This window comes from Bos javanicus, chromosome 22 (assembly GCF_032452875.1).
Source record: "Bos javanicus breed banteng chromosome 22, ARS-OSU_banteng_1.0, whole genome shotgun sequence".
NCBI classification, from domain to species: domain Eukaryota; kingdom Metazoa; phylum Chordata; class Mammalia; order Artiodactyla; family Bovidae; genus Bos; species Bos javanicus.
In genome coordinates, this window is record NC_083889.1 from 1834379 (window position 1) to 1852314 (window position 17936).

The following is a 17936-nucleotide window of genomic DNA, read 5'->3' on the forward strand; positions in this document are numbered from 1 at the left end:
TTAGGTCATGAGTTGGGAAAATGTGTAGACTCTGCCACTACAGGGAGGTGGGGGCTGAAAGAAAACAGTTTCCATTCACAAACATTAAGGTCAACTGGAATACATGACCAGGAAAAGGGAAAGCCTAGCATTAGGAAAGCAAAGAGAAGGCACTTGTGAGAGACAGCCCTCCTGGACCTGGAGGCAGCAAGCAGCGAGCAGAGATCAGGGCTCCAGGGGACCAGATCTGAGGAAGCAGACCGCCTCCTGCGAGCCGTGAGCTGCTGAACCACGGCCACATCTCAAACTCACCCAGCCCAACTTTCCTCATCTTTGAATGTGGGTGATGAAAGTCAGGAGAGCTTAATGAAGCAGTGCTTCTGAAAACACCAGCAGGAACACAGTCAGGCATCTGGGATGCACCAACAAACGGTAGCAGCTCTCAACATCAGTACTAACAGCGTGTCAGAATCAAACTCACAGCAGAGACAGTCATGTCGCAAATGAGACATTCAACTCTTGGTATAAAAACAGGATCAAACCCACATACAGACTTCACTTTTGGCAAAATGAAGAAGAGTTCATGTTAACAATATATTTATGAGTTGTATGAGATAAATGTGTTTTCTTGCCCACAGACAAAAAAGACTGTCCTAGAAGACACTGATAAGCTGTTATAAAAATCCTTGGTTCAATTACAGTATGCATATTTAGAGCTCAAATCAAAGGGAAAAAAATGTCTAAACATCACCCAGAAATAGAAAGCAGGGAAACAGAAACAAGGAGATGGCAGATAAAGAAATGCTAATGGCTGGGGGGTGGGGTGGGTTGGGGGTGTGGAGAGGCCGAGGGGCACAGACAGAATGAACTCCCCCCGCCAGTGCTGTGTGGAAAAAGCAGACTCTGCCAGGTGGAGACCTTTCTTACCCTTCCCCTCACTGCCACATTCACTAGTTCCTATACCCAGATCTACTTTTTCCCCAGTTTTAAACCATTTCTATCTTCACTGCCAAACCGAAGCCCATCTTTCCCTAGAGAAATCACAGCCCCACTCTGCTGCCTCCCCCAGCCCACATTCAGTCTCCATGCCACCCAGCAGAAGCCCGCCTTCAGCACCCCCTCAGCCCCGCCACTGCAGGGCGCGGGGCAGCCCCTGCTGGTGTCGCCGCTTTCTCTACCTCTGATTTGGTCTCTGCAAAGTTATACCGTCCAGATTTCTCATTCAAAGCTCTGGCTGTGCCCATGTCTAATCTGCTGGGCCACTTTCTCCCCACTCCCCTCCTTCTGATCCACAAATGGGGATAACTTCCCACTTCTCCTCTCCCTTTAAAGTGCTAACTTCATCTATCTCAGCTTCCCACTCTGTATTTCTTTCCTACCACTCTAGAAACTCTGGATCTACACTTCCTAACGTCTCCACTTTTACCTGAAACTCCAATAAAGCACCTGAAAAGAAACACATCGTCTCCGTATCAGGTCCCTCCACAATCCTTCTGACTGCCCTGCTTCTATAGGTCTTCCTTCCTCTCACTGGTGTGCCGCCCAGCACACCACGACACAGGAACTGCATGTACACTGTCTCATCTTCCTCTCAGTTAGGCCCCAGAGGACAGAAGACACATGCCCGTGTCTTACCCGTGTCCATGCTCCTCCAATGTCTAGAGTGCTATCACACACATGGGGTACTAAAGAGCAGGATGAGGTGGGGAGCCAGTGAGCGACAGTCCAAGGGGAAGAAGCAGCATCTCCGTGACGGTAACAGACAAGACACACGTCCTTGGGGACCAGCAGAAATACACATACAACTTGTGACAGCTGCTTTAAGCAGCTTACTAAATATATATATATCTGGTATAATAATAGAAAAGAATAATGTAAATGAGTCTAAATAACCAAAAGGAAACTGAGTTGAAAGGAAATTTCAGTTGTCAGGTTTACCTCATGTTCAGCTTATGAAACACTTGAATTAAGCAATTATTACTACTTTAGGTTTGGTTGGTTTTTACAAAGCCTAAGATCTATAAAAGATAAACTTTCTCCAAGGAGTAAATATCATTACACAAAATACACTTAGGAATCACAAACTGTCTCACTTAAATGCCATTAAAATGTATATAAACAGCAACAAGAAACACTTTCTCAGTTTCACACAGCAGCAGGTGCGGCTCTGTAATCACAGCCCCAGTATGGTATTATCCAGAACAAAACATAAAAGCTTTCATTCTAGTCATGTCAATATACAGATGTAGTTTTCAGTTATACTTTCCAGTTAACACTTTGGACAACTTTCACACAAGTTTAGTAACAGCAAAATTAAACACCGCTTCAAAATCCACCATTGTCCATAATTATGCTCCCTTCTTCCCAATGGTCTGCCTGGTGGACCCACCAGGGCAGACGAGTTACTGGTAATCACATGGCTCTAACTAGTCCTATGATGCCCTGAAAGTCACAGAGCACCCACCCCCTGCCCCCAGTGAATTCTCCCACCCACGACCCACCGGGACGAGTTCAGTTCATCTGAACACCCCCACCCACTCTCCCCCCACCAAGACAATACAAGCCTTTTACTCAATTGATAAAACCATTCATCCAGCAAGCCATGAAAAACTTTTCTTTTTTTTTTTTTTTTACCTCAACTGTGCATCTTCTCCTGTTCAAATGGCTTCCCCATGCTTTCCACAGCAATTACCTTTGGGGGAAGTCTGCTTTGGGACGGGTTAATCATGCTGTGGGTAGATTCTTCAAATAAAAGTGGGAAGAGGGAGACAAATGCACAGACACTTGCCTCTGAGGAGCTAAGAGCCTGGCCGCTACCAATCTTTGTACTCACTATTCTGCCTTCTGTAGCTTCTCCAAGCAGCCCTCCAAAAGTGATTACAGGAGACATACAGGCACAGTATAGGAAAAGAACCGAGGCCAGGCACTGCAGACTTAATGCATCCTTGAAGTCACTCAAGAAAAAAGGTGCTTTCCTTTTGATGTCAAGTATCAAACCACCAAAAAGCCTAAATAGGTGAGATGAAACTCGTCAAACTGTACACTAGAGGATTCTGGCTGTTCACACTAAAACTATGGGCTACATAAAACTGCTGGTGCCTAGCATTTGTCAATAAAAATTAATATCCTATTTAAATAATGGTACAAATTTTAGAAGACACACTCATTTAATCTAGTCCACTGACAGCAGAAAGGTAGATCTCACTAAATTAAAGGAGACACAAACATCTATATCTTACAGACTATATACTGAAAAGACTACAGGCAAACGACTTATATAAGTAAATACAATATCAAACACAAATGTGCAAGGAAACGTACAATAAAAATAAATAAAACCTAACAGCCCATTTATGAAAATGTGTGTAAGCAATGCTATTAATCATTATCTACATTATAAATCTTAAAGGCAAGTGTGAGAAATATCAGGAATGCAATTATAATATAAATCATAAGTCCCCAAATGCCCTTTAGTAAGTACCTGTGCTTAGGTTCACTCAGTAGTGAATTAAATAATTTTACTTTTAAAATTAATACTCCAAACACATAAATATTTGGTCTAGAAAAAAGTCTAAAAACTATTTCAGTGTGTGTAATTTACTGTATATGTAGTCAAACCAGTGTGTATATTAATAAAACAAAGATGTTTAAATTAGTAAATTTAAATCTATATTTGTACATCAGATCCTTCTCATTTCAATGTTTCTTCGATCAGACTTTTGGATACACCTGATCTGAAAGCACTCCACTACAAAACAAGCTCTGTGAGGAGCAGGGACCTTGTCTTATTCACTGCTATTCTATCCAGGGTTTAGAATACTGCCTGGGAAGCAGCAGATACTCAGTAAATACTGGTGACAAACCAGTAATTCAAAAAGATTGTGTGACTTATAAAATACATAATCATTTAAATCCCTACTGCAGAAAAATACACCAAAAAAGTTAATATTATGCTTTCAAATGCTTGAGATCAGCATCCTCAACCTTACTGGCACTGGGACCAGTTTCATGGAAGACACTTTTTCCACAGACTGGGAGGATGTGAGGGGCGGGGGGCAGCTGTAAACCTGCCGCTCCCCCGGCTCTGAGGCCTGGGCCCTCATGGGCCATGGACCAGGGCCAGGGCTGGGGACTCTCGCTCTAGACGTTTCAAACTTTACCATTCTAGTTGTTTCCAAAGTTAATACTGAAATAAACCTAAACATACACTGACAGCTGGAAGAAGTTATCCTATAAATACGACAGCAATGGGACTAAAAAATCTACAAAGGAAAGGGTGCCAACTTGTAATAAAAATGGTGCCAATGATAATCTAATGAAACTACATCATCACGTCAAAAATTTATATGAGAGTCTCAGGTAACATGATCAGTAGGGGCCTGACTATGTACTTGTTAGTGACTAACCCTACCTCAGTTTGAAGAAGTAACAATACTAATAACTCAAATGAGCACCTTTTGCATGGGGGCAGAGGTTTACTCTAGTATATTCAGAGACTACTACTATTTAAGATCCAAGATCTTTAGCTCATAGGGAGCACCAATGGGCAAACAGTATCACTATCCACATGCTTTCTTCTAGACTATGGCAATACCATGGTATTTTTCTATCTCTACAAAAAATTCTAAGACAGTGTTTGTACCTGGAAATATTTCTATTTTTTTATCCCAAGAATTAACTTCTGCAACAATTTTTCTAACTAGGTTTCCAGATTATATGCTTGTCTGCCTGATTTTACATCATCTCATGGTATGCTGCTCACGGAAGAGCTTTACGTCTCTGCACACACGACACAATGGCTGCGATTTCTCTCTGTTCCCATCGTTCTGACTTTCTATGAGAATGGCAATAGGGCGCCATGCTTTCTCAAGAAATCTTCTGTACAGCCAATTAAATTAACCTACTACAGAACTACAGCATTCTTAACATATGCTGCATAATGTTTCTGTTTTAAATTAAATCCTAGTATACAGAACCCAATATATTCTAGTAAACTATTTTTAAATGCATAGTAATTATCCTTAACATTATATACCTATGAAAACAATACACTTTTTTTTAAAATATGGAAAAATACTAGACAAACTTTTTACTAGACAAACTTAGTTTCCAAACACTTGGAAAGCAAAAGCATGTCTCTGCCTTGTCCATCACATCAGTCTCTACCCCCGAGAGACGCCCGCACGGAAGCAGCGTCTGTACCCACCGTCCAGTCCTCTGGAGCTCGGGCCCCGCGTGGTGCGCTGCCTCCTTCGGGGCGTCGCCCGAGCTGGGGGCAGATCCATTGGGAAATACAGGAATCTTTCTCTTTTCCTGCATTTCACAAAAAAAGAAAAACAACAACACACACACCTTTCAGAATCCCGTTTTAAGGAAGCCAAAATAGCATCTTTGTTAAAGGGAACATGAGCTCTCCCATTGATTATATGTCTAACCAGTACTCCTCGGAAAAAAAAAAAAATGCTTCCTAGTATCAACTTCCACTCTAAAGACACTGCACTTTGAAACAGAATCTAAAATTTGTCTCTGTTAATATTTCAAATTTAAACTGGCATTTTTCATTTTATAATCTAACATCAAATATACTATAGAACACTCACACACATCATTGAAAATTACTACTCAGCAACAGGGACATAAAAATCCAATAAAACATCTCTTCAACTAAAATTTTAAATCCTTATTCATGTTCACTAGTGAAAAAATATACTTTATACTTTACATTAAGAAAAAAAGTAAATGCCATTTTTTCTTATTAAATACTTCCCTTAAGATGTAAGTAGCATGAGTCATCAAATAAATTTTCATAAAAATGAATTCCCTACTATGTTTTATTACAAACTCAAGAGTACTATTCTCATGATAAAAGATACTCTCCTCCTCAGGGAGCAAGTTTTGCTACCTCCAAAGGTCAGAGGTTACTGGACCAAAAAAAAGTGGGTTGGGGGAGAGGTGAAGTGGGAATAGAGCAATAGAGGGACAGAGAGAAGGGAGACAGAGAGAGGAAAGAAGAGGGATGGGGAGAAAGAAAAACATGGGGTGGGGGTGTGTTCATCCCAGGGCCACCCCCAGATCAATCACAGCAGTGAACTCCCTGGGTCACATGTTCAGTATTTACAAAGTAGCACGACTTACCTATAATCCTAAAACTACCATTTGAAAATGTCAAGATTAAAACTAACTTATATCACAGTTCAAAGGGGAAAGAGGAAACAAAATTACTGAACTCCCACAAAACAAATCTAATGAAAATACTGTACGTCACAATTGATGCGATACAGCAAAAGCATCACTCAAGAAAACAAAGCAGCTCTTACATTAAGAAAAATGAAAGGACAAAAATAAATGTATTAAGCATTTAATTCACCAAATGTGAAAAAAAAGTCTTTCCTGAAGGAAAGTGAAAGGAATAAAACAGCTAAATGCAGAAGCTGAGTTACAAAACACAATATACTTTTTTAAAAAGGAGAACTGAAATAAATATTAAAAGTTGCTCTATTAGAACAATATGATTAAATATCAGCTAATATACAACCAAAGATATGACAAGGGGGCAAAGTCACAAATTTTATTTATATACAAGATAAAAATATACAGTGAGAGGGGGAGAGACTACACAGCACAACCCTGGGCAACTAAATGAAAAACCTTGATAAAATGGGTACTATACTTAAAAAAAAAATTTCCCAAAATTGACACCAAAAATCAGGAAAATAGGTCATTTTCTAGGAAAATATAACTTACCAAAACTGATTCCAGAAAAAAGAGAATGCTTACACAAACCAATTTCCACAGAAGAAATAACAAGCTGTTGAAGTCTACCATATAAGAGTCAAGCTCAGGAAATTCTACTAAAAAATCTTGCAAACTTCTAGAATCAAAGTATTCTAAGCCACTTAAAGAGCACACAAAAAGGAAAACTTACAAATCTGTTTTTATGAAACAAGTTTAATGATGATACCAAAATGTAAAGACTGCACAAAAATCTATAGATCAATCTACTTACAAATGGAGATGGAAGCAACTTAAATAAAACATTAGACAAAGACTACAGACACTTCAAAGCCTAAGCTGGGTTATTCTAACAATGCAAGAGTGTCTTCAAATTAAAGAACCTATTAATATGATTTACCATAATAACTGGTAAGTAAAATTCATATGATCATCTCCAGAGATGCTAAAAAGCCCTTTGACAAAATTCAACATTCACTTATATTAAAAAATTCAATAAAACATAAATTAGGGTATTTTCTTAATATGATAAAATATGTATTTTGGCATCAATGATAGTAACTTAATGAGAGAAACACTAATGACTTTGACTACAATTATGAAAAAATTAAGAAAGGCCCTTTAAAGTCAACTACTATGTAAACCTATTAGAGATTTTAGTCAATACCCTTAGACAAGAGAAAACATGTTAAAGGTGTAAGAGTTAGAAAATGAATAGTATTATCTTTTATTGGAGACCACATGACTATACACAATAAAACAATTGAGGAAGGCAGCAGGATACAAAAGAAATATACAATAACCAATAGCCTTCATACATATACATATATATAAAAGCAACAGGCAATATAATGGAACAAAGACCTCAATTATAATAGAAACAAAGATAAAAGACTTATGTACACACTCACCAAGAGGAGTGTACGGTGCCCATAAGGAGAATTTTATAACATTCCTTAAGGACACAAAAACTGACTTGAAAATAGTCAGGAGAACAACTGGGGAAAGACATACCATGTTCTTGAAAAGATTTCAACTTTCCCTCAGTTCATTTAGAAATTTAATTTCCATCACAATTTTTTAAAAATTACACTTTATTTCTGTAAACAGAAAGTTGACTTCAAAGCTAGTATGAAAATAAATATGCAAAGATGACCAAACAAATTCAGAAAAACAAGAGTAAGAGAGAGATCAAGAATGAATGCAGATCTATCAGATATTAAAATATACCAAAAACTCTCAGAAATTAAAGTGTGTACGTGGTCCATGCCTAGACCAATCAATGGAAAAGAAATCCCAGAAACAGACCTGAATGAATATGGAAATTTAGTAAATGATAAAGACAACATCACCAAAGAAACAGAAAAATGCTTAATTTTTTAATAAACTGGGACAAACAGACAACAATCTAGAAAAAAGATGAACTGTAGGCATTCTCTACATAGTACATCATGATAAACGCAAAAGGATCAATGAATAATTCAAATGTTAAAAAAAAGTTGGTGGAGGGTGATGAACAACAAATATTCAGGAATACTCAACTTCACTAATTACAGAAATACAAATTAAAATCACATTAAAATGCTTGATACAGTTAAGATAAGGATACATATAATACTGACAAATATCCAAAAGTCTGACAAGACACCATGCTGGTGAGGCTGTACGGAAATAGGCGTTCTCATTCATCACCAAAATGAGTCCAAAACAGTTCAACCCAAGAAGAGGAGATTCTGGCAACATTTGCTAAAACTGTCAGTAAATTCCCATGTAAGCCAGTAATCTTATTCCTGGGAATCTATCCTACAGACCCATCTGCCCAAGACCAAGATGGCAGGTGAACACTACGATGTGGTCTGTAACAGCAAAAGACTGAAGACAGCCTGCACCAGGACAGGACAGACTACAGTGCGTCCACACTGGAATACAACAGAGCTGTGCGGAGGAGGAGGAGGAAGATTTTACGATTTCTTACCATCACACCTCCAGGAAATACCGTTACCTGAAAAAGGCAAGGTGCAGAACACTACATATAGGATGCTCACGTCTGGTAGGAAAGAGGAGAGAACAAGACTGCGTGTTCATACTTCCCTGTACTGAATAAAAAGTGGAAGAATAACATGAAACGAACAGCAAATGATGACCGGCAAGAGGTGGGGACGGGGTGGGATGGCAGAGACGACACGGTGGGGACAACTTCTCCAGGTGTAGCTCTTCACACAGTTTTGAGTTTTGAAAATGTATAAACTACTTGAAAAAGCTTAATGAAAAATTAAAAAAAGGAACTCAAAGAAGCATTGTGTAAGGTCCTCACCTGAGAGGGAACACTCTTCGGTGGCTCTATGCGTATGGAAGGGTCCCACTCTCCTGGAGGTAGGACAGTCACTTGATCTAAAAATTCATCAATTCCAGATAAGAGGTCATTTCTGTCTTTTGCTTTATAAGCTACATCATGAAAAATCTAAAGAAAATAAACACATTGAGTAAAACGATTTTAAAGTTGAAAGAAAATTCCATACATAGTAATCCACTTTCGATATCATAACTAAGTTTACATAAAGATAATTACCTAAACTCTTGACCCTACCTTCGATAACAACTTGAAAAAATAATTCACTATTAGTATTACCAGATAAATTAACAGTAAAAATCAAACAACAAAAGAAACTAATGACTTGCTAATACACAATAATTTTTAGAAAGAGGAAATTTTACTTGGGAAATAACATTTTAATGTCATTTATCCTAAAGGTATAATGAGGTATGATAACAATTTTACTTAAAATAATTAATTAATTTGATCCTTCCTATTGACTGGGTGCCTACTGTTTGGTAGGTACAATTCTTTTCTTTTTCTGTTGTTTATTTTTGGCTGGGCTGGGCCTTGACTGCTACATAGGCTTTTCTCTAGCTGTGCTAAGCAGGGGCTATTTCCTGTTTGCGGTGTGTGGGTTCCCACTGTGGAGGCTTCTCTTGCTGGGAGCACAGGCTCTAGAGTGTGCAGGCTTCTGCGGTTCGGGCACACAGGCTCAGCATGTACAGCTCCCAGCTCTAGAGCAATGCTCAGTCAGGAGTCGTAGCTTAGTTGCTCCAAAGCACGTGGGATCTTCCCGGACCAGGGACTGAACAAACCCATGTCTCCTGCATTGGTAGGCGGATTCTTTACCACTGAGCCACCAGGGAAGTTCTGGCAGGCACAACACAGATAAGTCAAAGTCCCTGCACTCAAGAACTCAGGGGCAATTACGTGAATACACTACTGCAGGTGGATAACAAAAAGTCCTGTACAGATGAAGCAGGGTGAAGGAAGGGAATCGGATGGGGGAGAACAGGGTGGCTGAGCAAGGTGTCTCAGAGGAGGAAGCGCTGCAGGAGGAATCTGACTGAGATGAGGGCGCAGCATGCAGGGAGTGGGGTGAAGGGTGGAGACAGTGCTCAGCGTCCAGAGGCCGCCACGAGTATCATATCCAAGGCGCAGAAAGGAAGTCCAAGTGGGCGGGGCAAACAGCAGAAAAAAGGAGCCAGTCAGAGCAGATCAGGTTCAAAAAGCACAGAGATGAGACTCTATTAAGGCAGCAGTGAAGAGCTTAAACAAATACACAACAGGGAGGCCACGGATACATCTACATTAAGGAGATGATTTATTCAAATCTGCGTATTACTGACAGCACAGAGGAAAATACTGTAAGAGAAAGACCCATAAAATACACTTTAAAATCACCAAAGAAGGTAAGAGAGTCTATAATTTAATATGCATTATATGCTTCACAATCAGTGTCCGCGTCCAGGGGCGTGTCTGTTACCTCATCCGTCATGAGGGTGGCTATTGATCTTCCAATTTCGTGATACTGTGGTGCCTTGCCTGCAGGCCCCAGCAACAGAAACAAAAACCTAAGGGAACATTAAAACGGAGACATTTGAACATGAACAACAGACATAAGTCTAGAAATCATAAAGAAATCACACGAATGTAAACACAGAAACATTACTCAGACCTCCTTTTCATCCTCACATCCTAATGGCCGCAAAAAGGTTGGCAACTCTATTCAGACGAATCACAAAACTAAAAACGGCATTCATAATTAAGTTTTGCCAAGTTATTACTTTCCATCTTTCTTAGAGTAAAAAAGTACTTAAGGAATCAGTGTTTTACATTAAAGACGGTGCTTCCCATCTTCTATATCCTTTCGAATTTTGAGTAAACAACTTTTTCTGGTCTGTACTGATGAAAAGAAGTAAATAAGTAAATAAAGTGAATACCAATCCCATTTAAGTACTTACTTTGGCTTAAGAAAATAGTTGAGTATTCATAAGAAATTCATGGTCCCTCAAACTACAATCTGGATAAAGACACTATAAGGGAAAATAAGGGACTAACCCTTTTGGAAGTAAAAGCATTTTATTTGCAACTCTTATCGTTTAACAGCCTCTTATTGTTTAACAACCTCTTACTGCCTATCCCATCTCCAGAGGATCTTCCTGACCCAGGAATCAAACAGGGGTCTCCTGCATTGCAGGCAGCTTTTTTTTTTTTTTACCAACTGAGCTATTAGGGAAATCCAAAAAAAATTACTTAACTTCCTACTTAGGTATATTCTTATTAGCATACAGTAAAATATTAATATTCATACTTATCCAAACTGGGAGTATTCATCTTCCTGGTTTGTAAGAATTTAAACATGAATCTATGAATTACTTTTCTCATTTATCTCAGTACTGTACCATTAATGCAACTCAGGAAAGCTTATTAAAAAAACTAGCATGTACATTTCAATCAGGCTGCAATTAATTCTTCATATTTATTACTATAAAAATATATTCTTAATTATTCTCATTTGTAATTAAGTTCATATAATCAGTAGCTAACTGATCACACTTTGTATTAATAACACAACTTGCTAATTATTCTTAATGTATATTGAACAGAAGATTGGATCAGGTCAGAACAAAGCATTCTGCCTAATTCAAGGGCATTATTACATTTAATCAACCCTGAGGTACTGTTACCCTCATTTTACAAGGAAAGTTTAGAAAGCAGAAGCCTGGCTTTACCATCCCACAAAAAGCCGCAGGGCAAGGATTCAACTCCACCCTCTCTGACTTCAGTGCCTGCACAGAACATACTATGAACAGAACTTTATTATAAAAACATAAATGCAATGTATTTTTTAAAGGATGCTTTTTTTAAGTTCCAGAAAGAAAAGAAAGAAAAGTGAAGTCATTCAGTCGTGTCCGACTCTTTGCGACCCCATGGACTGTAGCCTACCAGGCTCCTCTGTCCATGGGATTTTCCAGGCAATAGTACTGGAGTGGATTGCCATTTCCTTCTCCAGGGGATCTTCCCAACCCAGGGATTGAACCTGGGTCTCCCTCATTGTAGACAGACGCTTTACATCTGAGCCACCAGGGAAGTCCAGAAAGAAAGAAAAATCTTTAATGCTCTAATAGTCAAGGCACTGGGGCAATGACGCCGTTAACCATAAAAAGGAGTTTTCATTACATAAAGCAACATGTTCCTCTAGATTTGGGACATTCTGGAAGAACGTTAACTGCAGTTAACCCTCCCTTACCTTGTAGGGACGGGGACCTCAGTTAGCCCTGAGAGAAGAACAGCGGGAGCCAGTCTCACAAACGCAATTATAGGTCTTTCTAAAAAATCCACCTCTCCCACCAGAACATTGGACGCCTCAGCTCCTGAAGGAATTTTTCTCATGAAATTCATATCAACCTATTGACAAATAAATAATAATTTAAAATAAAGTGTACATGGTACTAATCAGTCTAGAAGGAAACAGGAAAAAGATGCTTTAAGACTACTATTCGCTAATCAAAACTGGTGATCTAAAGGATGTGTAAGTGCCAAAATTCTCACAAGTACAAAGAATGAAGCTGATGAATACAAAAGGGCAACCAAAACAGTACTACCAAACAGTACTCCCAGCTGGATTACTGTCATGATCTTCACTACTGCAGAGATCTACATTACTGAACAAACTAGAGAGAAGTTTCAATGACTATATAGCACTATTCATTAAAAAACTATTGAAGACAAAAGCATAGTTCACAAACTAACAATGGTCCATGAAATTATACACAGTTCTAAAAATATTCATTTAGTCATTATCTACTGTTTAATCTTAGACATGAATTAGTTCCTTGGTATTTTATGTATTTTATAAATCCTTTTTATTTTAATGAACTATGGGCATTCCCCAGTGTTTTCAGTAAGTGGGAAAAATCATTTTTATTTTCAAGTAAAGTAGTCATAATTGGCATACGTATATGGTAGTGCTGTATAATTGAATTAGGTTGTCTGTGTATAATTACAAAGAAAAGGTTATGGACATAATATCGAACTACAGGAACTTCTTCGTGTGTATGCAGCTTCACACAAGTGACTGAACAACCACTACCAGGGCTTCTAGGAACACAAATCCAGCACTTACAGCGGGCCTCTTGAGTCCCACACCCAGCGTGCCACAACTACAGTGCCAGGAGGCAGAGTCCTGCCCGACAGGGGGCAGCGGGTGTGCACAGGGATGGACCAAGTGAGAGAAAGCACAGCTGTGACAGGAGCAACACAAAGGAACAGCACCCGCCACGTCTGGAGGAGATCTGTGATACAGACCACAGCAACCTGCTCACAGCAACTCCGCTGCTGAAAGCCTGACACTCATCTGAGATAACTGGAGCACCAGTTATAAAAACACGATCAGGTTCCAACAGAACAACAGTACAATGTCCCAAATGCAAGGCTTTTAATTTCAGAGCATGAAGCTCAGCAAAGCTATAACGCAAATCATCATTTAAGTGCCTTTTCTACAAAACGTGATCTATAGACTTCGCATCATAAAGGCTTAAAAATTGAATCTTACTTGAAATAATGGCATTTAGTTAGAAGTCTGACTTTGTATCCTATAGTGAATACCATCCAACACCATCAAAAAAATTGCAATGGATATCAGATATTCAGAGGTAATACTCATAAAGTATGCTTTAAATTCAACTGTAATTTGAACTTGCAGGGTTTTGCTTTGTTCTTTTGAAATAAGCTCTTTTTCACATTTCATTTAAACACTCACCTATAAAAATTAAAAACCACAGTTGAGACAGGTGAGTTTATTTTCGGTCCATGTCTTTACCTTCCCCTACCCATGGGGAAGCACCGATGTTCCCCAGTTACATTCCAGAAAGCACTGACACCACAGGACAGTAATTCTGGGATCACATTACAGCTGAGAAAAGGCTGAATTGTTACTGCTGAAACATCACTCCCAGAATTATCTTTCCGGTAGTGGCAGCTCCACAACAAACGCCTGTAGTTCGTGATATCTATGCGTAGGTATAGATGAAAACACCGTATTATTCCCATATTCTTTTGTCAGAATTTCTAACACTAGTAAAATATAACATTCAAGTGCTATGAGACTGTTACCTTTTTTCACAATTTCTGGTCTTAAATTAACACCACAAGCATCACATCAGGTTTACAAGCACCGGTTATTAAACATTATTATAATCTCTATTAATACAGTCACACTGCTAGCAACTGCCTCAGTAAGCATGATTATGAAAATGTATAGTTCATAACAGAAATTACCTTGCTGAAGTCAACAGTACTATTTTCTCTGCTTCCTCCACTTCCATTACCTTTCATTTCTCCACTTTTACTATTGTCCAAGTTTCCAGGTGCAGACTGCGGAGAGGCCAAAATACCTGTATTTAAGAACAAACAAATTCCGAAGTAGTAAGAAGAAAATTCACTTTGCAACTTGAATTTCCTCATATCCTGAAAGTGATGGGTTTACTAAAAGCAAATGTGCTAGGTAAAAAAAAAAAAAAAAAAAAAGTGCCCAGTGTTAGTACCATACCAGCAAGAGTGGAATAACATTTTAAGCAATAATGAAGCTACACATGTTAACATTTAAAATAACATAATTTGCATTTACAAAAATGGTGGCCTTTTGCAAAAAGAAAAAAGTGAGAAGGTGGAAGACCTGGGTCTGATCACCACTATAAATACTTGGCACATCCACTGTCACTGTATCCTTAGACATGTGAACTGCAGACCTTAAAGATGCCTAACCACACTTACACACTTACATCAGTAACAATGTAACACTTCTGATAAACCCTAAATCCAAATGTAAGAGCTACGTCAATGAAATATACACTCATTTTGCCATAATCTTCATAATCAGAAGTTTCCTCATGAATTTTCATCTCTCTTGGGTAAAATTCAAGTGCTGTCTACTGCCATTATTCCTAAGGACTATGTTAAAACACAACAGCAATGTTTTACGATATAAATACAAAGAATCTGGATCTTATAAGGGAACAGATCTATGTTAAAATAAGTCCTCTTGGCTACTTTGTAGCTATGTGCGTCACCTTAAGCAACTCACTCAACCTCTAAGACACAGACAGTTCAATCTATAAAATGTGTTTGTTTGGATTAGAAATGATATGCTGCTGCTGCTGCTGCTAAGTCGCTTCAGTCGTGTCCGACTCTGTGCGGCCCCATAGACGGCAGCCCACCAGGCTTCCCCGACCCTGGGATTCTCCAGGCAAGAACACTGGAGTGGGTTGCCATTTCCTTCTCCAGTGATATACATTCTATTAAATTCGCTTGTCTGGACTACAAGTGATAGATATATGTTCATGCAAGGTATACTCAGTTCAAGTAAAACTCAGCAGCAACAAGCCACACACAAAAATAACCTAAAAACACCAGTAGCATATTATTAATCATTACTATTATGTATTTTGCAAAAAGTTCAAATGTTATAAAAATTTTAGAGTACATAACACAGATTTCTACCATTAAATGTACCTAATTTTTTCAAAACACCCAAACTTTCTAGTTCAAGAATACAGTAATCTTAATATATTAATACAGTAATATTGGTATTACTAATTAGTAATATTACACTAATATTAATATATTACCCCAAACACTGAATATCACAGGAGAAAATGCACCAGACAATTGTCACAGACTTTACCTCTAGTTTTAACTCTGCCACTCACGACAGCCTAGCGACCCACAGAAATTCACCACTGCACTGTTTGTGGTTAGAGCCTATAAACTTTAAACAGTGGCAATTAAATTTTAAAATTTTAAGCGTATCAGATATAGTCTATGCATTTTTGTTTTTATAGAATACAACATACACTAACTAGTAACCTGAAACTAAGTCATTTGAGTTCACAGCTTAAATTCAGTAAAAGAAGACCTTCATGACACCCACTTCTCTGTTAAACACCTACACCAGGATGCCACTGTGACCCCAAATTTCAGTCCACTTAGTCATATGCAGTCCACTTAGCCATATAACCATTCCCTAGAAATTGTAAACAATTCCAAAATAAAAACTATTCCCTAAACTGAACTCATTTTTCTCCATTTTAGCCTCTTCTTTGACCTTTGTCCCTAAACTTACATAATAGAATCCATTCCTCTATTAAAATACATGTCCAAGTGGGAAGAAGAAAAAGTTACGCAATATTTTTCAGTGGTTTCCACCAACTCCCACACAAGAAAATGAAGAGTATCATGAATGCCCTGGCAGCAACTACAAGCGACCATCAACACACACACGCTGCTAACTACAAACTGCATCCAACCTGCAGACGCGTAACCAAAGAAAACACAGACACAGCTTCTCAGAACAGCCCTAGCCACTACACCTGGGGGACAAGAATGGGATGCGGAGAAGGCTCAATAGGAATGGGAAGAAGAAACGACCTGCAACTCAATTCCACCAAAGTCAGAAGAGAGGGCGCGAGGAAGTCAGGGGCTTACCTGCTCACCTTGAACGTGTTAAGGCGGCAGGCCGGGCACACTCAAAGTTTCCCACCACCGCCTTCTCCACGCAGGCTTTCCTAATGTCAGCTAAGTTAAACCTATATCCTGGAAAGGTTAAGGAAATGTCCTTGCTCCTACAGTAAATTCCTAGTGCTCAGAATTAAATGAATAAATTCCCCCAAATTAAAACTATAACGAGCACAGATAACTTGGAAGGACTTTCTTTACTTGCTTTAAGCAAAAGAAAAAGCAAATATGAGTACGTATAAACTCAATGCTGGGATTTAAGTCATACTCTGGTAATTCTATTATTTTGCCCTTCCATTTTTTTCCTCTCAAAATAGCATATCTACCTAGAGAAAAATTAAGCAAAGATATTGAAGTTTCCTGTCATTAAAAATTTGAAAGCAGAAGTGTTTGGAGCAGCAGTTCCCATCCACGGGAGTTTATGAAGGTGCTGGCAGCTGGTGGGTGTGGGCCAAGGGTGGTGCTCGATAGCTGACGATGCACAAGACACCCTACCACACAGAAGTGTCACCCCAAAATGCCAGCAGCGCCCAGGGTAAGAAACGCTGCGTCAGAAGGCATCACAAACACTGAAAGGGAGTTGCGTCTTTTACGTAAGCGTTCTCTAAAAAATAGCTAATGGGAAACACTGCTTTCTTTGTTTTTCTTTCCTACAGGTATTCACAAATTGTGACCTCATGACACAAAAAATCTCTGGCATTGGTCTCTCAGAAATGATGCTGAGGCCACCTTCTTCATCAGACTTCAGGAAAAGACAGCAGGGTTTCCAGGTGCTCTAGGCAGCGGGGACTAAGGAAGAGCTGTCCCTGTTACTGTGACTACATTCCTTCTACAGTGTCATCTTAGACGGCAATTATGAGCTCTCCCTTGTCCTCAGAAATCCTCTCTCTTCCCTACACTCTAGTTTTTTCCAAAAGGCGAGTAAATCCCATGGCATACTTAACAGCAGAGGGAGTAAAAATTTAATTATGTCCCTCAATTTTCAGTTAATTGCTTTTACCCTCTTAACATGACCTAATAAGTCACTGGGAACCTGCATGTCCCTTTCTTCCCATACAAAGTTTATAGTCTCTTATCATTATTCAGATTGAAGCTGGTAAAACAAGAAATAGTCAGTATTACTGAGACAATACTCAGTGAGACAAGTATTACTGAGACAATACTCAGGTGAAAACAAATGCAAGGGTAAGTAACTTCAAGTTATTTTTGTTCAAGAAAAATAGTCAATTTTGTTAGTCCTTTTTAATGAAGTAAAAGTGTTCATTATTTCTGAGCAATTATTTCTAGATATCCTTCCTCCATTTTTGTTTAGTTACATTATAATACATCTTTTCCACAAAGTATTAAAATTTACAATGAAATTCTATACTATTGTTGTAGGTAATTCTGG

The 17936-nt window shown here is 38.7% G+C and overlaps 1 protein-coding gene across 7 annotated transcripts in view; it reads right to left on the reverse strand.

Annotated features, from left to right (window-relative positions):
* Positions 1-17936, reverse strand: part of SLC4A7 (solute carrier family 4 member 7) — a 124643-nt gene that overhangs the window by 40487 nt on the left and 66220 nt on the right. For all 7 annotated transcript variants that reach the window (XR_009732385.1, XM_061395700.1, XM_061395702.1 and 4 more), the window contains 6 exons: positions 14312-14427; positions 12282-12439; positions 10515-10602; positions 9026-9172; positions 5186-5292; positions 2813-2987 (listed from right to left, as the gene is read on the reverse strand). Coding sequence is in view for 6 of the 7 variants with exons in the window: in XM_061395700.1 (XP_061251684.1) it covers positions 2813-2987; positions 5186-5292; positions 9026-9172; positions 10515-10602; positions 12282-12439; positions 14312-14427 (791 nt within the window). In the remaining variant the exon portion in view is untranslated. The remainder of the gene's footprint in view (positions 1-2812; positions 2988-5185; positions 5293-9025; positions 9173-10514; positions 10603-12281; positions 12440-14311; positions 14428-17936) is intronic.